The sequence below is a fragment of the Mandrillus leucophaeus genome, unplaced genomic scaffold, assembly GCF_000951045.1.
Source record: "Mandrillus leucophaeus isolate KB7577 unplaced genomic scaffold, Mleu.le_1.0 Scaffold985, whole genome shotgun sequence".
Lineage (NCBI taxonomy): Eukaryota > Metazoa > Chordata > Mammalia > Primates > Cercopithecidae > Mandrillus > Mandrillus leucophaeus.
Genome location: NW_012110752.1, coordinates 358218 through 377943, shown reverse-complemented (window position 1 = coordinate 377943; position 19726 = coordinate 358218). Strand labels below are relative to the sequence as shown.

The 19726-nt window shown below is 45.0% G+C and overlaps 1 protein-coding gene across 1 annotated transcript; it reads right to left on the bottom strand.

The window, feature by feature from the left end:
* Positions 1-1058: 1058 nt before the first annotated feature.
* LOC105532791 (chromosome unknown open reading frame, human C1orf115) lies at positions 1059-10343 on the bottom strand. Its single transcript, XM_011971075.1, has 2 exons — positions 9478-10343; positions 1059-3599 (listed from the first exon to the last, which is right to left on the bottom strand). The coding sequence occupies exons 1-2, from the start codon at positions 9784-9786 to the stop codon at positions 3480-3482; spliced, it is 429 nt and encodes a 142-aa protein (XP_011826465.1). The 5' UTR covers positions 9787-10343; the 3' UTR covers positions 1059-3479.
* Between the last annotated feature and the right edge of the window lie 9383 nt (positions 10344-19726).

Sequence of the window (19726 nt, the reverse complement as noted above, 5' to 3'; positions counted from 1 at the left end):
CCTCTGGCTGCTTCTTGGTCACAGATGCTGTCGGGACTTCTCTGACAAGACACAGGTGCTGGGCAGAGGGGCAGCAGAGATGACTCCAAGGTGGCTGAAGACACAGTGGTCCCTCTCTTCTGCTTTGCTATAAGCCTAACAGCAGGTTGAGACCAGTGGGCCCTGATGGCTACCAGGACCACTCTTCTCCTCTCCACCTTCCTCACCTCCAAGACCTACTCTGTCACTTCCGTGAGGACTCAGTGAGCAGGCATACCACATGTACGCAGTGCAGGGTTGGAACCTGGCAGGGTCCCTCTCTGGCCCAGCCTCCCACTTGGGAGTCCCACTGGCAGATGCACTGTGCAGCAGGCCCCCAGTGGCCAGCATTTCCCAGCTGAGGCAGAGGAACAGGTGCACTGGAGTTTTCTCAGCAGCCTGTGGGCAATGCAGCTCCTGTCCCCAGGCTAGGCTCTCTAAATCTGAGCTGGAGGTTCTGGAAATTTTTTTTTTTTTTTTTTTTTTGAGACACAGTCTCACTCTGTTGCCCAGGCTGGAGTGCTGTGGTATCACTGTAACCTCTGCCTCCTGGGTTCAAGCAATTCTCCTGCCTCAGCCTCCCAAGTAGCTGGGATTACAGGAGTGTGTCACCACACCCAGCTAATTTTTTATATTTTAGTAGAGATGGAGTTTTGTCATGTTGCCCTGGCTGGTCTCGAACTCCTGAACTCAGGCAATCTGCCCGCCTTGGTGCTAGGATCATAGGCACGAGCCACTGTGCCCAGTCCATTTTTTAACAAACTCATGAGCTGAGTGAGGCTCCTATAAGTCAAAGCCTGTTCTGCTGGCTTAGAGAGAACTGTCCCCTTTAACACATATGCAGAGTTCCCAGGTGAACTGGGGTCTCTCTCTCCACTGGGTCCTTGGGGAGCACCTGTGGGCTCCTACTGGTTCCCAGGGAGGTCTCTCCCGACGGGTCATCACCTGCTGTGCCAAACTCTCAGTGTGACTGGACTCTAGGAATCTCCCTCAGGCAAGGCTAGAAAGTGAGGAGCTGGGAACCCTTCACGCCAGAAACATTACATAAATTGAGGCTTTTATTTACATCATAGGACAAGAAAAGGATACAAAAGAAGTCTCTTGGTCAAGCACATCAAGCGAAAGCTCTAAAACTCAATACTCAGTAAGGTGTGGGCACTGATACTTAAAAAAAAAAAAAGAGAGACAGAAAAGGTAAAAAGGTAATCTGTGACATGATCCAAATGCTTACACTCCAAGAACTGAGTAAGAGAAACCCAGGGCAGTGCTGTCACAGAGAATGACAGCTCAGGCTGAGCGATGTCTGAGATTCATCTTCTGTACCCATGAACCTGACTCCCAGGACAACCCCTAGGAGGTTTTGACTTTTGACATTACTGAGTTAATTCTTAACCAGAGTCTTAAGAATTTCAGGGCCAAACAGGCTTGACTATACAGTTTTTCCAATTTGGGGGATGGGAGTGGGGAAGCTCTTCCTGGGACAGACTCCCAGGCAAGGAAAGGCCCCAGCAGCTGTCCCCTGCCCTGGGCTCTGCCTCCATCTCCCCACGAGGAACTTGTGGGCTGCCTGGGGCTCGTCAGCAGCCCTCACAGGCTCTCACTCTTTTTCCCACTCACTATGCTTGGCTTTTTCTTCCACTTATGTCTCTCTCTCCCTTTCTCCGACACCCAGTGTTGTGGGGCAGGCTATAATGATCTCACGTGTGTGAAAATGTGCCGTATCCACTTTCATCATCTGGGCTAAAACCAGATCACTTGTGTCGCTTTTCCTCACAAATATTAACAAGGCAGGAATTGGCTCCCAGTGAATCTTCAACATGAAGTTGAAGCTTCAGGAAGTGAAGTGCAGTCTAGTTTCACAGCTTCAACCTTCTCCTCTACCCCTTCCTTTTTTCTGTCTGTCTTTCTGTCTGGGCTTGGCCGGGCTTGATCAGAGAAGCATCAGTGTTGAGGCCTCCCTTTTATGCCTTGGGACAACACGTAGGTGCTGTCACTGATCCTGCAGACTGTTCAGCAACAGCCCCTTTGGATTTCTGGATATTCTGGAAACAAAGTCAGAACAGTGGCCTATGGGGGGTTGGCAGAGGGGTATGGTAAGAGGACCTCCTTTCTTTCATCTCCCTGTTCAGCGTCCCATGGCAGTCCACAGGTCATCCTTGGTGGGTGTCAGGCCCAAGACCCATGCCCACCCTACCCTTTGAATCCAGGTGAGATGAAGTCAAACTGGGCAGCACAGAAGAAGAAAAGATGCTACAAAGGCAGCCAATGAGTTCATGGCCTCAGGGGTTTTAAGCACCAGCCTTGGCCACCCAGCCTCCCTTGTCCCTACCTAGAGGCACAGGCCCAGCCTATCTGAACTCCCTGACACTGATGCTCCAGAACTAGTTCCTGGATGGCCAACTTCTCTCTTACAACATCCTCTTGCCTCGTTTCCATTTCCTTCACCTCTGTCTCCTACTTACTGGTTTCTTCTCTAAATCTGTATTTTCATTCCTGGGTGTTATGTCTCCCCCCATCTCTCTCAGCCCCTATGTCCCACCCAGGACAAAGCACTCTTAGTTGGACTGGCGGAGAGGAGCTGAGCCAATGGCGAGAGTGCGTTGATGGTGCTAGTAGGCCCTGACCACAGACAGCCACACCTTTGCAGGGACTCTGGTCGCCGCAAACATGTGGCTGGGCTGAAGTGGGCAATGCCAGGCACAAGAGCTCTCCAGAGTGGTCCCTCGGCCAACCTGTCCCAGCCACCCAGCCTGCGTCCAATCTTGCCCTTTTTCCTCCTTCTTCGCCAGCTTCACAGTCATGCAGGGATGGGGTAAAATGACAAGCTTTTATCTACTTTAAACAGTCATGCCACACTGCCAACACAGTTTTCAAAGCATCAAGAGATCTTTTCTTTCTTCCTTCTTCTCAAGCCTGTAATTAAACTGGTGACAGAGTGGTAGAGGAAGGAGATTGGGGAGCACGACTTGAGGAATAAACAGCTCCTTAGCTGCCTCAGTTCTGAGGGCAGCTAAGGAATGTGAGCGCCTGTCAGCCTACGACCTTTCAGGAGAATACAGCAAATCATCTGACTCCAGTAACATCCTCTTCCTCCCCTCAAGATCACTGTTCTGCTGCACACCCACACTGCTTGGATCTGTTGCGTGTCGGCTTCCGCCCCAGTGCCTGCCACCTTCACGTGAAGGCTCTGGCTTTAGCACACTAGCTCCACTCCCAAACCTAACCTCGGACGAATTCGCTGCAGGATTGACCATTGGATCCACGTGTGACCGAGAGATGTGAGAAGCTCAGCAGATGGGCAGGGATGACTCATTCACCATACTAATGTGATTCAACAAAGAAAGGCATGTTTTCTCTTCCAAGTATGCTGTATGTTCAAGTCTGAGATGCTCCAGGATTCACAAAGTTCCCACAGCAGGGGCTCCCATTCACTCCGGTGGCACCTGCTGCAGCAGCTCCCATTAGCGCACAAAGGATACCACGCTGGTGGCTACCGCAAACGGGGCGGAGTAGGCTGCAGCGAAGCCTTGCAGGCCGATGACCACGTAGCGGCATCCTTTGATGATGACCTTCCCGACATTCTAGTTTTAGGAATAAAAGAGAAAAGCAAAGGATTAGGGTAGGCAATTTTTAATTCTGCCATCTTTCATGAAAAAAAAAAATGAGTCACGGTAACATACGTAAAGATCATTTTTCCTGATTCTCCCGTGACAAATCAGCAAGTTACCACATTCCCACATCTCTGGTGGAAGGTGCCCACCCCCAGCCTAAGAATATGTGGGGGCTCACAGTAGACATCATCCCCTTAGAACGTGCTTTCAAGCACAGCTTATTTCCAGATAATTCAAAGACCTTCTTGGAAACAGCAGTAAGGCTGCTAATTCTAAAACTAAAGCAGTTTTGTTTTGTTTTTTTAAACCAAAGATCATTCCTTTTCTCTGTTCCAGCTAAAAATTACTGGGCCGTCAGAAGGCTGGGTTAAATTTTCCTTCCTTCACCTTATCTGAAAGCCCATCTTCTCCTCCCTCTACCTCAATGGCATGTTTCTGTCTGACCCACACATCTGTCCCTTTGTAGTCTTCTGCCATTTTTTAATTGCTATATCTATATAAGTCCAGCATTTCCAATACCATTATAAGCTCCTTGATGGTCAGGCTTGGGCGATGCTTTCTTGGTAACCACTCCTCCTATTCCTTTTCTATAAGGCTGGATAGGGGACATTCAGAGAATGTCAGGTGCTAGACAGGGGACATCTAAAGGGCTCAAATGGGATTGCAACAGAAAAATTAACACCACCACCACCATTTATTGCATGGCTGCCAATAGTCTTCCCCTCCCTACCTCAACTTCTGTCATCACTCTTGGTGACATCAATGTCCATGCAGACAACCTGTGCCTTAGGCCACATACCTTGTCTCTCAGTCCTTTGACCTTTCCATATTACCATAACCACTCAGACTGGTTTAACTTAAAATTCCTGATCACAATCACAAATCTCACCTTGACTTCCAACACCACCTGGAAAACCTCCGTATCTGTCCAGTAGGATGAATTTCTCTCTCCCCCGGGTACTGCCTCATACTTTTCCCTTCTTAAGCCTCCCCACTTGCAACACACACGAACACACCCAAGTCTCCATACCTTCATGAGATGATCCCACTTCATCTTTCACAGAAAAACAAAACCAAACCCAGACATCATCAGGGAACGTGCTCACCTTCCACCACTCTCTATAGCCCTGCCTGTGTCTGCTCCTGGCTTCTCCCACGTTGCCTGTGTTACAGTGGAGAAAGTGGTCTTCTTCCCCCAGGCCATTCCCTTGATACTTGCTGTTGGTGCCTTCTCCCACCTTGATCTTGGCTTTCCCTTCTCCAGCTCCATCATTCGCTTCCTCTCCATTGGATCCCATTAGCTTACACACATGCTCGGGTATCACCTTGACTCCATATTCCTGCCCCAGTCTCTGCCCTCCATCACGCCAAGCCAGCCAAAAGAGCCAACCACATATACTGCCTCCATGTCTGTACTTTTTATTCCCTCTGACTCCTACCCCAACCCATGCAGGGACTGTCTGGTCATGGCCATCTACAACCCCCATGCTGCCTGACCCAGTGGACACTTTTCTGTCTTCCTGACCTCTCAGCAGCTTTTGATGTACTTTATGAAATAATCATCTGGCCTCTTTGACTCCATATTCTTAGTTCTCCTCTACCTAAATTGGGAGCTCCTCCTCAGCTTTCTTTGCTAAATTATCCCTTCTAATGGACTTTAAAATGTTGGTGTTCTTCAGTACTTAGTCCTGGGTCTCTCCTCTCTCTCTTTCCCTACAATCTCTCCTTAGATGGTCTCATCCATTTCTAATGACTACAAGTATCTCCTAGATTTAAAGAACTCTTCAGTTCAGACTCAAACATTCAATTCATTACTTGAGATCTCTACTTTTTGAAGACCCCACAATTCCTCTGGCATGCACTCTCCCTTGTAGCCCTAAGTACATAAACTTAACATGGATTGGCTACTGGTATGTCCCTGGTGGCCTTTGTCTATCAGACATCAATCATTCAAAGCACAGAGAGATTACATCTGTCCACATTTATATATCTGGCTAGAGGCAGAGCTGAAGTTCAATCCCAAAGAAATCTCACTTCAGGGCCTATGACCTTAACCCCCATACTCTATTTCCCTTTTTAAATAAAGGCAATATGTAAGCTTCTAGTTAACTACTCATGGCCTGGGCTTGAATTCCAACTCTATCACTTACTTAATTTCCCATGGCCTCAGTTTCCTCACCTATACAATGGGAATATTTAGTAACTACCTCATCGGGTTGTTAAGAGGAGTAAATCAGATCACGCAAGGAAAGCACTGAGAACAGGGCCCGGCACAAACTGCAGGCCATGTAAGTGCTCCCCAATGTCAGCTATTATTACTGCTAAATAACATCTGCTTCTTTTTATTACATAGCAATTTAGGTTTGTGGTGGTAATACATAAACCAAAGATTTTTGTTGTCTGTTTGGGAAAGTTTATTAAGACTATAATTTCCTATGACTTCTGGTTTACTTGAGCTTTTTTTTTTTTTTTTTTTTTGAGACCAAATTTTACTCTTGTTGTCCAGGCTGCAATGCAATGGCGCAATCTCAACTCACTGCAACCTCTGCCTCCTGGGTTCAAGCGATTCTCCTGCTGCAGCTTCCCAAGTAGCTGGGATTAGAGGCATGCACCACCGCACCCAGCTAATGTTTTGTATTTTTAGTAGAGACGGGGTTTCACCATGATAGTCTGGTTTCCAACTCCTGACCTCAGGTGATCCACCTGCCTCGGCCTCCCCAAGTGCTGGGATTATAGGCAGGAGCCACCGCGCCTGGCCAAGCTTTCAATAGTTTACATTACAGGGTCCCTCACAGTAACAGAAGGAGGGCAGGGACTCTGTTGTGCTCATTACTGTATCCTGAGCATGTAGGAAGAGGCTGGGTGTTTCCTTCGGTACCTCTCCCGCTAAATGAGGAGCTTTATGAGAACCAAGTAATGTCTGTGTCTTCTCCAGACACTGCTTTCCTGGACATTACTCTGTTGATGTGTCAAAGAGACACTGGGTTGGGGCATGTGCATGTGTGGGTATGTGATGTTGCTAAGAGATACACTTCTCTAAATGTGTGGGAAGAATCATTGGGGAATTCTACTTACATGTTTGAAATAACAAAAGAAAAACATATTTTCTGGGAACAAGCTTAACAATTAAGAGTGACCCATTATAAACAAGATCAGAACCACAATTGCCTACATTAAACGTGACATTTTTGGTATTTGTACATCCATTTTGCTCAGCCGGTTACACTTTAAAAGCTGCTTGTCACTTTGTCCTTGTAATTTAGGAAAAAGAAATCTACTAGAATAGTTCATTAAATGGAACATTGTCAAAAACACAGATTTGAGAAATGAAATGCAAAGAAACATAAAATATCTCTCAACCACTATTTCAGGGTCATTTGAGTGTGCATTTGGAATTCTTTGATCTGAGTAGAGCTTTCTACCCAACTACTCTCTCAGAGGGGAGCAGGGGTCTAGGGGAACAAAGAGGGGTTGCCTGCTTTATTTCTCCATGTTTGAGCCTGGTGACCCTCTCAGTTGGCTCCAAGAAAGTAGAAGCTGAAGTCACTCTTTTGAAGGGCAGAAAGGAGAGATCCAACCCTAACCTGACGATGTCCTCTCACCTGGCCTCCTGGCTCCACTGAACTAGCGTGCAACACTCTAGAGCTTTCATGCCCACAGCTGGGCTTGTGATGGCCCCTCTACCTCAGATGACACCACTTCTCTAGCCACTGAAATCTTGGTTTTTTCATTTGTTTTAGTTAAGGCAAATTCGCATAACATAAAATTCACCATTTTAAAGTGCGTACAGCCCAGTGGCATTTAGTACATTTACAATGTTGTGCAACTACCACTTCTATCTAGTTCCAAACATTTTCATCATCCTCAGGAAAAAACACATACTCCATTAAGCGGATGTGCTCCATTCCTCTTTCCCCCAGTCCCTGGCAACCACCAATCTGTGTTCCATCTCCATGTGTTGACCTATCCTGGGCACTCCATACAAGTGGAATCATATGCACTATCCGTGATCTTGTGGGTCTTGCTTACTTCACTTCGCATAATATTTTTAGAGGTTCATCATGTTGTAGCATGGATTACTACATTTCCTTACTTTTATGGCTGAATAGTATTCCATTGTATGTATATAACACCCTTGTTTATGCATGCATCCATTTAGGGACATTTGGGTTGTTTCTACCTTTCAACTATTGTAAATAATGCTTCTATTAAAATGTGTACATAAACATTGATTTGAGTACCTGTTTTCAATTATTTTGGTTACATCCCTAAGAGTGGAACTGCTAGATCACAGAATAAGTCTACAATGAACTTTTTAAGGAACTCCCAAATTGTTTTCCATAGCGGCTGTCCGATTTTACATTCCCACCAGCAATGTACAATGGTTCCGATTTCTCTACATTCTCACCAACATTTGTTATTTGGTTTGTCTGGACATTTTTTGGAGTAGCCATTCTAGTGGGGATGAAGTGTACCTACTTCATACCACTTCACTGTTATCTGGTGAAATCTTAACTCATCCTTCTGTGCCCAGTTTTCATGTCACCACGATTTGAAAACTTCCCTGCCTTTAGAAGCTCACCGCTGAGGAGCGAACTGCCTGAGCTCTGTGCCCTGAAGCCCCCAGCGGTGGTGCCCAGCTATGTCAGTGTCTTCCTGGGAGGCTGTGCCCTTCTCTAGGGCAGGGCTGCCCTGTATTCATTTTCGCATCGCTACTGCTCAGCACAATGCCTGACGCATAATGAGTGCCCCCAAAATATCTTCAACTCCTAGTCCTTGAGCTGGGGTTTCTGCAGTATCAGTTCACCAGCGGAGAGGGACATGATGGCTTCTTTGTGCTCAACTGGGACCCAAAGCACAGATGATTCGTCCTAGCAGGGCTCTAAGCCAGAAAGACCCAACTTTATAGTTTTACCCCTGCCTGTGTTCTGCTCCAGAAGCTGCTGACATACCTTTAAAGAGGATGATAAACCTAAGCTCCCAGGCATGGAGACTGAATGGTTTCAGGTACAAGAGGGCACTGGGTGACACAGATAACTGGACAATAAATCAGATGAGGCCCATGGCCTTTGGCCAGGACACAGTAACTTCTGTGACTTTATTCTGGGTGGCCTTGTCCAGGCCAGGAGAGCTTCCGGCAGCAGCTTCGAGTGCTTCCAGGCAGAGACACCTAGGAACTGCATCTGGGCTTTGATTTCTGAGAAGGAAACTGTCATTTTCTCCCACATTCATCCTTCCTAACCCCATTTCCCCGAGACAAATGGCAGAATGTTTTGAAGGCCCCAGAGTACACTGATGGTTGGCTAGACGAGAAAAACAAATTCAACAAGCGCCTATTTATGTATTTGTTGCACTCTCAGGCCCTGGAAATAACCTTGGGAATATTTGGGAGAATAACCCAAACATTTCTCAACTAATGAGATATCCTGGAGAGGATGTTACTGGAAAACACATACACTGGGTTGCAATTTCTTTCTTTCCACCTGGGCCAACCTTCTCCAAGTCACCTGCCGCGCTCACGCTTCAGTATTCCCATCTGTAATCAGGGACACTGATTCCTGATCTTACATAAGAACCACCTTGGTAGGAGCCCCTTGAGAAATGTTCGTAAGCAGCCAGGAGCGCAATAGCAGGCACAGAGGGGACCACCCAGCCCTACCTCCGATTTAAGTTTCTATCACGACTCGCAACTCGCAGCTAGCCTCCCGCGAGGGATGGGAGTGGGGCGGAGGGGGTCGAAGGTGTAGCCCGGAGAAACTGGGTGAATCGACGGTGAGGACCCGGCTCCCGCTCCCCCGCGGGGCACCACACCCGCGCCCTCCGGGCAGTGGCGGCGCAGGGCCCCTACCTTGCCGTACTTCTTCAGCTTCCGCCGGTACCGCTTCTTGGGCTGCTCGCTCGGCGCCGGCTCCTCCAGGGGCTCGTAGCGCTCGGGCAGGTGTGCGAAGTGCACCCTCCGCGCGCCCCGGGCCCCGGGGCCCCGCTCGACCGCCGCGCTCGCCCCGCTCTCGGCCGCCGCCTCCGCCTCGTCGGCGTACTCCAGGTGCTCCAGGATGGCGACCGCCTCCTCGTCCCCCTCGGTCCTCCCTCGCCCTCGGGGCCCGCGGCGCAGGAGGCTGCTCTCCGCCTTGCTTCGGAGCCTAGCTCCCACCGTCATGATGCCGCGGCCCCTCTGGCGAAGGTCCGAGCGCAGAGACACCAACCTTTGCTCCCCGCCCGCTCCTCCGCCCCAGCCCGGACGGGGCGGGGGATTGGGGGCCGCAGCGCCCCCTGGCCGTGGGGCCGGGGATGGCGGCGACTCCGCTCCAAACTGGCCTGCCAGGCGGCGGGTGCGCTCCGCCAGCTCCGCCCTGCATCCCACCTGCCGGCCAAAGGGTGCAGACTACAGCGTGCACTGCACAATGAACATGCAAAACACCTTCAACTGCACTTGCTGCGAAATTAATGACCGCAAATAATAGGACTCCATCTGCTCACGTTCAAATTAGCAACGATGGTAAATGATACTAGAGATCACGCTAAGTGCTAGGGAGGGTATGGCGAGATAGTCACGGTAACAGGATTCGTGGGAGTGCAAACTGGTGGCAAGGTTCTGGAAAGACAATCAGAAAATCTTTATCGTGAGTCAGGAAACGTCCGTATCCTTCTAGGAAATATTCGGAAACGCAAGACAGTATGTCCACGGTGTTCAACGGTCTGACTCAGTGAAAAAGTGGAGCAAACCAACAGGGAGAGGCAAAGGAAATTCTGGTGCAGACATGCCAGCATATGGCGCAGTCATTAAAATCATGATTTTTCAGGAATATCTCTCTGTGAGATAAGCATTCTCAGTGTACTGTGAATCTCAACAAGCTGAGAGTGCCCTATTTTCTTAAGTGGGTAAATGCCTTTGAATTCTGGCTAATGTAGAATTAAGGGCTGGAAGCAGGGGCTCACGCCTGTAATCCCTGCACTTTGAGAGGCCAGGGGGATAGCTTCAGCCCAGGAGTTCGGGAACAGCCTGGGGCAACATAGTGAGACCTCCGTCTCCACAAAAAAACAAAAAAACAAAAACAAACAAACAAAAGACATACAAAAAATTAGCCAGGAGTGGTGGCGCACACCTGTGATCCCAGCTATTCAGGAGGATCACTTGAGCTTGGGAGTTTGAGACTAGCCTGGGCAACACAGGGAGACCTGGTCTCTATAAATAGAAAAACAAATGCAAAAACTTACCTGTAGTCCCAGTGAGGTAGGAGGATCACTTGATCCTGGAAAGTGGAGGTTGCAGTGAACTATGATTGTGCCACTGCGCTCCAAAGGGGGTTGACAGAGTGAGATCCCATCTCAAAAAAATACTTAAGTATAAAATAACATAGATTGTTAGTTATGCTAATGTTGTAACATTAAAGTTTGTGATTAAATTTAAGAATAATGTGGATATGTTGGTATAAGCACATACAATGTTTATGACAATTTAGTTCACTAGGATGCAAAAGAAATTAGTTTTGTGATTCCAACTTACAATGTGAGCCAGCATGGTGACTTTCACCTGTAATCCCAGCAACTCCAGAGGCTGTGGTGGGAGGATCCCTTGAGGCTAGGAGTTCTGAGCATTACCACATTTCGAAAAAAGTAAAAATGTGTGGCTGGGTGTGGTGGTTCACACTTGTAATCCCAGCACTTTGGGAGACCAAGGTGGGTGGATCACCCGAGGTCAGGAGCTCGAGACCAACCTGGCTAACACAGTGAAACCCTGTCTCTACTAAAAATACAAAAATTAGCCAGGCATGGTGGCATGTGCCTGTAGTCTCAACTACTCAGAAGGCTGAGGAGGAGAATCACTTAAACCCAGGAGGCAAGAGGTTGCAGTGAGCCGAGATCGTGCCATGGCACTTCAGCCTGGGCAACAGAGTGAGACTCTGTCTCACAAAAAAAAAAAAAAAATGTAATCAAGTAATTGATTTGCACTTTAACTGTTATGTAATAAATAATGACATATTTAATCTTATAAACATATAGTCTTTATATGTAAAATAGTATATAAAATTTATATCCAATTCAATTTCAGGTGAAATGCATATGAAAATAAATTTAACTTACCTTATTTATAATAATTACTTAGAGTTTTGTTATAGAATTGAAGTACTTGAAAAGAAAGTCAAATATTAAATTTGTAAAAGTTACTTGAAACGTTTAGGAGAATTAAGTAAATAGTAAAAGTGCCTCCTTACAGTAATTGTGAAATTTTATAGAGTTTGTAAACAGTTTAAAACAGTATGCAATTTGAATTTAAAAGGTTAAGAGAAAGTAGATTTGTTGATTTGTAACTTTGGTAAAGCAACTATTACTTTATAAACAAACAGAGACCCTTAGAGTCCCTTATCTGTGCACAAAACCGACCTCAAAGACCCCTAGGCTGCTTATCAAATGGTGATATGGTTTGGGTTCTATGTCTCCACCAAATTTCATGTTGAATTGTAATCCCCAATGTTGGAGGTGGGGCCTGGTGGGAGGTGATTGGATCATGAGGGTGGCCCTTCATGAGTGGCTTAGCACCATCCCTTTGGTGCTGTTTTCGTGATAGTGAGTGAGTGAGTGAGTGAGTGATCGTGAGATCTGGTTGTTTAAAAGTGTGTGGTGCACACCTCCCCCTTCTCTCTCGTCTTCCTGCTTTGGCCATGTTTGCCTGTTTCCCCTTCACTTTCTGCCATGATTGTAAGTTTCCTGAGGCCTCCCCAGAAGCAGAAGCCATCATACTTCCTGTATAGCCATCAGAACTGTGAGCCAATTAACCCTCTTTTCTTTATAAATTTCTCAGTCTCAGGTATTTCTTTGTAGCAGTGCTAGAACGGACTAATACAAATAGAGATGAAGGTAGAACATCCATGGCCCTAAAATGCGCTTTTGTCGGTACAAAATACTGTTCCAATATCACAACAACATTTAGTTTGCCTTTAAAGGCAAAACACTAGAACAATTAAAAATTGATCTCCAGATTAAGTCTCTATAACGAGTGAACAAGCAGAATTTAAGGAGATGTAATCAGAAACTGTCTTTATGTTGCATTTCTTTGTCTCTCTACAAGTTATTCTGTGCAGAGAATGAATCTCTTGCTCTGTGGCAAAAACTTAGGCAGTCCTGTACTTTTTCTGTTCACACAGAGGTAATAAGTCCCAAAGTTGTAAATATAGTCTTAATTTACATAATCCTAAATCATATAATGTTCAATTCTATGTAATACACAGAACCTTGAACTTGATTTAAAGTAAATCCTCTCTCCTCGCTCAGGCAGCACCTGATGTGGGTGTGTACCTGTGTGCAGTGGTGGTGAGGGAATGGGGACTGGGGAGAAACAACAATTTATCTTCTATTTCCCCTACCTAGGGTTTCTCAGTCTCCCAAGCTTGTAAACTGGTTTCTGACTCTTCCAGGGCCAAAACAGAGAAGAGTGCAGAAAGCATCTTCCATCACTAGTATTGCCCGAGGCGTTGTCTCACCCACAAGGCCTACCAGGTGTTTGAAGCTGGTTTTCCATAGTTCTTTACAGGCCCTCACTGGAAACATTCTACTCTACTGGTTATGACTCAGCAAGTACCCTTGAATCCCTGATCACCTATGCCCTTCTCAATCTCCAGGGGTCCTGTGGTTCCATGCCAATGCTATGGTCTGAATGTCTGTGTCGTCCCCCACTCCCCAAATTCATGTGTTAAATTTCTAACCCCAAGGTGATGGTATCAGGGGTGGGAGGCCTCTGGGAGGTGATTAGGTCATGAAATGGAGCCCTCATGGGACTAATGCCCCTATAAAAAGAGGCCCGAGAGAGAAACCCCTCACCCCTTCTGCCATATGAGGATGCAGCAAGAGATGGAATCTGCTGGCACCTTGATCTTGGACTTCCCAACCTCCAGAACTCTGAGAAGTAAGTTTCTGTTGTTTACAAGTTATCCAGTTTATGATGCTTTTTAATAGTGGCCTGAATGGACTATAACAACTCGTTTTCCTCTCCTGAGCCTTTAAGATGGCTATGTGGATATAGGATTTGATATGCGGACTTCAGTGCTTCCACATTTCACAAAGAGCTAGAATAGCAAACTCTGGGCTGGGCCATCTCCAGTGTAACTCCTAGAATGACCACTGAGCTGTTACTTGTGCTGTAGTGAGGAAGCTGGGCACCAGGAGGCTGCCACTGGACCTGGTAGCTATAAGGACATTACCACTTCAGTTGCCACCTAGGAAGTTCTCAAATCCCGACAGTTAGCTACAGTCCCAGCCTTGCCTGTGTGTTAGTCGGCTAGAGCTGCCATAACAAAATACTGCAGTCTGGTGGCTTAAACAACAGAAATTTATTTTTCGCAGTTCTGGAGGCTGGAAGTCTGAGTTCAAGGTGTCCATGGGTTTGGTTTCTCCTCAGGCCTCTCTCTCTGGCTTGCAGATGGCCGCTTTCTTTCTGTCCTAACATCACCTATGTTCTGCGCATGCACATCCTTTTTTTTTGAGACAGGGTGTGGAGTTCAGTGGTGTGATCTCAGCTCATTGCAGCCTCAGTCTCCTGGGCTTAAGCCATCCTCCCACCTCAGCCTCCCAAGCAGCTGGGACTACAGGCCTGAGCCACCATGCCCAGCTAATTTTTTGTAGTTTTTGTAGATACTGGGTTTCACTATGTTGCCCAAGCTTGTCTTGGACTGAGCTCAAGCAATCCACTGCCTTGGCCTCCCAAAGTGCTGGGATTAGAAGTGTGAACCACCTCACCCAGCCTCATTCAACCTTCATGACCTCTTTCAAGGTCCTATCTTCAAACACAATCACATCTAAGGTACTGGAGGTTAGAGTTTCAACCTATGAGTTGGGAGGTTTGGGGCACAATTCAATCCATAACAGGCTGCTGGTCTGCACTGGCAACACACAGGCACCCCCTCATCTTTCTCTCAATACCCGTGAGACTGAGGACCAGACACTGGCATTCTGGCACAAAAAATCCCAACACCTGCAGGACTGCCCTTGTCAGCAGAAGCAGCATAAACAGCTGAAGCATGGCTTCCACCCCCTCTGCCTTCCAAAGCTCTTGGGAGTGCACCTGATTAGCCTAAGCTAACTTGCTCAATTTCCTCCAGTACCCAAGGGACTCTGGATCATGATTTCAGTTCCTAGACTCTGCACACTGGAAGGAGGGTGAGAAGAATGCTGAGTGACAACCCACAACATTCACCTCTTGGAGGAATCTTTCTTTACCGATAAGAATTTGAAACTTGTTTTCCAAAGGAGCAAGGACATTGGAGAGATAAGATTCATGAAAACACATCATCAGTTATTGAGTTCAAAAATGTGTAGAGACCTCAGAAGCTTAAAAAGAATTGCTTATTTGGAATGACTTGCATAGAAACAGCTATACATATTTAATTGAAAACCAAGTTTCCATTTGTAGACATAAGGACCTCATGTTTTACTCTTTACTCTTTCGTTTTGTAATAAATGTGTGAATTTAGAGTGAGAGAACGTGGATAGACCTGAGACTGTATGAATCAAAGTTGTTTAAAACAATTAACCTATTTTTACAAGATAGATTTAAACTCAAGAAGAAGTACATCCTTGGCTGATAAGAGCTAGTTATAAACCATGAACCAGATAGGAAAATATTTTTAATTTTCCAAAGATTGCAACTTAGAAGGAAGGTGAGGGGCATAGAGATGGTGATAGGGCCACTCTTGTATACCAGCTAAGCTTCAGTTTTTGATGCAGCCTTAAAAAAAAAAAAAAAAAAAGATGGTAAAAAATTATCTTTTCTTAAGTTAAAACATTTATTTTTTTAAAGATTATTTTTTATTGGGGCCTTCCACATTAAATACCTTTTAGTTCAAAAAGTGATAAAAGTAGATGATGTAGTAGAAAAAGAAACTTAACATTTACATTTAAGTTTTAAGTGTTTTCCTCCTCAAATACATATCTGTGATAATCATGCAGGCCCCGTAAAATGCACAATTAGAAATCTCAGGCACAGCACTTTTTTGAAGGGTTAGAGTTCTACACTAAAGATAAAGGACAAAGACTTGACATAAATACAATGTATCATGGAATTGCAGTTAAAGGGCATTACAACTAGAATTTCCTAGAATCGTAAAACAAGAGTCTTCCGTATATTGTTTCTTGTGGAATCTGAAGAATTTTTAAAATTCAAGAACAAGTCTTTTTGTTGTTGGTAGCTGTCCTGAGGGACTGACCGTTAAAACCTAGTGATTAGTAATCTTGAACATCTTTTCATGTGTTTACTGGCCAGCTGGGGTGGGGCTGGGTCGGAGCGCTAATCAGAGTGCATTCACCTCTGGCTAGCCCAAGCTGGGACCTTCTGGGCCATCATGGTCCAGGGCCCAAAGCCTTTGGTCCTGCGGGGCTTTGAGCTGGGAGGAGATGGAGCGCAGCGTGGGCCTTTGGGTTCACTTTTGGCTTCAACTTCAGCAGAGCCCAGGCACCAACCGCTGTGTGGATGCACGAGAAAGCATGTGAGCTCTGCTTTGCAGGGCTTCCTCCTGAGGCTTTCTCAGCATAACTGTGGGGCTGAGGGTGGCATCACGGAGCTGTGTGATTTGTTTATTTTCTTATCTGGGGCGTTTCCAAATTCCAATCTGTCCTTCCAGCCCACACTGTGACTATTATAAAAGCATGGCTGGCTTCTCCTCGTGCCAGAAGAGGTGCCTGAGTGCCAGGCCCACTTTTTCAGAAAAGAGCCCACGTTATGGAAAAAGCCCACTTTCTGCCCAGCCCTGCCCAGATCAGCAACTTGCCCAGGCGTGGAAATGGCTGCAGCTCGCTGCCCACCCATGAAAGGCATGCCCTTCTCTGGAATCCTGGGCACCAAGGCTGTCTTGCATTCAACACTCTTTGATACCACAGTAGAATGCAATTTTTATTTGTGTGTGCACAGATTTATATCTGTGTTATCACCAGATTGAAAAGTCTTTTAAATCATTCTGTATCAGAAGCAGAATCAGAAGTCTCCCGTGGATAAAGTTTTAAAGCATAATACGTACCATTTAAAAGAATTATTTAACAATGTAATGGAAGTATGTCTTATTGGACTGTATGTATCCACAAGCCACTGAAGATTTAAAAAACAATGGAGCTATCTGCCCTTAATAATATTGATAATAGAAAAATACCCATGTAGATAATTCAGGTCAGAATTATGGCTTTATAAGTTAAAAGAACATTTCTGACAAAACCTGAAAACCCTGCATTGGTCTCTATCTCCCTTGCCAACAGTATGCCATTATACTATATATATTTACATCCCTCTAGGTAGATTAAATTATCTTAATAATTGCTACTATATTTAGAAAACAGCAACAAGGGGCTGGACACTGTGACTCACGCCTGTAATCCTAGCACTTTGAGAGGCCTTGGCGGGCGGATTACCTGAAGTCAGGAATTCAAGACCAGCCTGGCCAACATGGTGAAACCCCGTCTCTACTAGAAGTACAAAAATTAGTCGCACATGGTGGCATGTGCCTGTAATCCCAGCTACCTGGGAGGCTAAGGGAGGAGAGTCGCTAGAACCCAAAAGATGAAAGCTGCAGTGAGGTGCGTTCACACCACTGCACTTCCAGCCTGGGTGACAGAGCAAGACTCCATCTTAAAAAAAAAAAAAAAAAAGAAAAAGAAAAAAAACCCAGCAACAAGGAAAAGTGTCTTGGCATATACATGTAAACATATTGTAAAACTAAATAAATATTATAGTTTATAACTGTGATTTGATATGATGATACTTAACATGTATACTGTGTTAACTGGAAGGGAATGCTGTCATATATGACACAGAAAAAGAAAAACTGGAATCTGGGGTGCAGGGAGGAAGAAGATAAGTCATAAAGCTCTCATATTAGGATAGGACGTAGTATAATTAAAATTTAATTGGATACGTGAAACTGTAGCTCCTAAATATATTCATAGGAATGGAATATTGGAAGTCAGAGTGGATTTGTATGGCTTTTTATGCACACGTAAATCTTGGACATATAATTTCCGGGCAATAAGTCATTGGAGGTGAGGCAGACAGTGAATAAATGAAATTTTTACTGGTACTTTGAAAATTGAACTGTTAGGATATTTCTATTCGTCCTCGTGATAAAACTGACTGACCCTTTTACCCATGGCCCCACATGGACGCGAAGCAGAAAGTGAAAGCTAAAATCCTAAGAACTCAAACTGAAAATGAAACATTTGGATAGACTTCTGTAACCCACGGAGTAAGGATTTATTTCAGAGTACTCTAGATCAAAGTCATTGTATTCTGTATCCTATACCTTCCGTGTCCTGCACTCTAAGGACAAAGGCAAGTTACAAATAAACACTGGAATTCTACTTAGTGGCTTTATAGTTAGTATTAGTACAGTATCGCTATTTTGCACCTATTTATTTTATTGGACCTATTTTGGATCTAAAATAAATAAATGGTTATGTTAGCTTTGTTATGAATCAAGAGCTTCAGAATGGCAAATATATGAGTCATCCGTTAAAAAGAAAATGAAGCACAATTATAGTTTGAGTATAGGATTAAGAATTTAAGTACTATGGTTGTGAAGTAATACTGGGACTAACTTGAAAATGGCCGTTAACTTCTTGGACATGTGTTTGTCTGTGTGTTGGTATACTTTTCCCATGACCATCCATTGAAATGGCCCATAAGTTATATCATCCCACCAGCACGAAGCCAGATAAGCACCTCACAGAGCTCATGGTTGGGTCTTACTATCATAGCGGGTGATCCTCCTGCTGTGGTCTCCCACAGTGCTCATGGTTGGGTCCCTGCTTTCTTTCTCTGAAAGAAATTGGGACTTAGAAAATTGGTAGATTTCACATCTGGGACCAGATGTACAAAATGGGCCTGGGGCACCTTGTTGCCAAAAAGCAAATATACTTTAAATATTTTGTGCAATTTTTTTTTTTGTAAAAAAGCTACATGGGCCAGTTAAAAGTTTCCTTTGGCTAAATTGTGACATTTTGATCACTAAAAAAGGACTGATGACCAGAAATAATTGAAACAAATTGTGTCAATGAAAAGCCATTGGTTCATCACAGTAGCCTGAGAAAAAAGTATGATGTTAAAATAATATAGCTATGAAAGACTATGTCATTTTTAGAGGTCATTTTAATATCTCTAAAGCTTTGGCCCCCTCAGACTTAACATTATATGAAAAGAGTGCAGAATTCCATCAAATTTTCACCAAAATTCATCAGATTTCATCAATATTATCATCAAAATTTGTATCAAAATTTATTGAGAGAATTTTCACCAAAATTTATCAAATTTGATTAAAAATGTATGAAAGCATTTACTTTTGGATATGAGTAATCCAATGGAATGGAATTAAGGTGCCTTTGTAGCCAGATGGAAAGATGTTTAAATCACAGGAGCAGATTTAAAAAAATGCAAAATCCAGCTTAAGCAGGGAAGGATGTTAGCTTCAAATCCATAAGTAGGCAGAAGAAAAAAGACACGGTATTAGTTAAGTATGTGGGACACAAGACCAAGTGCTTCTTGGGGAGGGGGCTTTGGGGTCTCTGTTGTACAGACAGATGCAGAGGGTTTCGACTGTTGCAGGTGGTAGGGCAGAAGCACTGTCCTGGGCAACGGTTCTCCCTGACCTCTAGTGGTTCTCTCTGGTAATAACAGAAACTAACAGTTTAAAGGTGTCAAAACGTTTTAAAGAAACGGTATGGCATTTCTGTCCTTTTGCCTGGAATTGTGTCCATTCAATAGGGTAGCAGAGATTATCTGATACCAGAATATTTAATTGACAAAGGATTATTATTTAAGTGAAGCTCGATGGAACAAACCTTTCTAAAGTCAGGTCCACAAAGAGAAATGTGAGTGTTGGTAGGTGGTTGTTGATGATGATGTTGGAAAGAACCAGCAGTGCAGCAGGCTGGGATTCCGGAAGCCAGGCTTGAGATGTTGCTCGGAAAGACTTTGGATCAAATCACTAAAGACGTCTTTGAACACAGTTTCCTCAGGAGAGAAATGAGGGCAAGACTGAAATAGTTTCTCAGGACCCATCAGTCCCTGATCTTCTGAGAACACTAAGTATGGAAGAGTTTAAAAATTGGAACCAGTTTTTCAGTCT

What these genes read in the sequence shown, in the direction of transcription:
- LOC105532791 (XM_011971075.1), bottom strand. Translation starts at nt 9,786, where the DNA reads ATGACGGTGGGAGCTAGGCTCCGAAGCAAGGCGGAGAGCAGCCTCCTG. An exon ending in AGCTGAAGAAGTACGGCAAG is followed by an intron (nt 3,600 to 9,477) that starts GTAGGGGCCCTG and finishes TCCTAAAACTAG; the next exon opens with AATGTCGGGAAGGTCATCAT.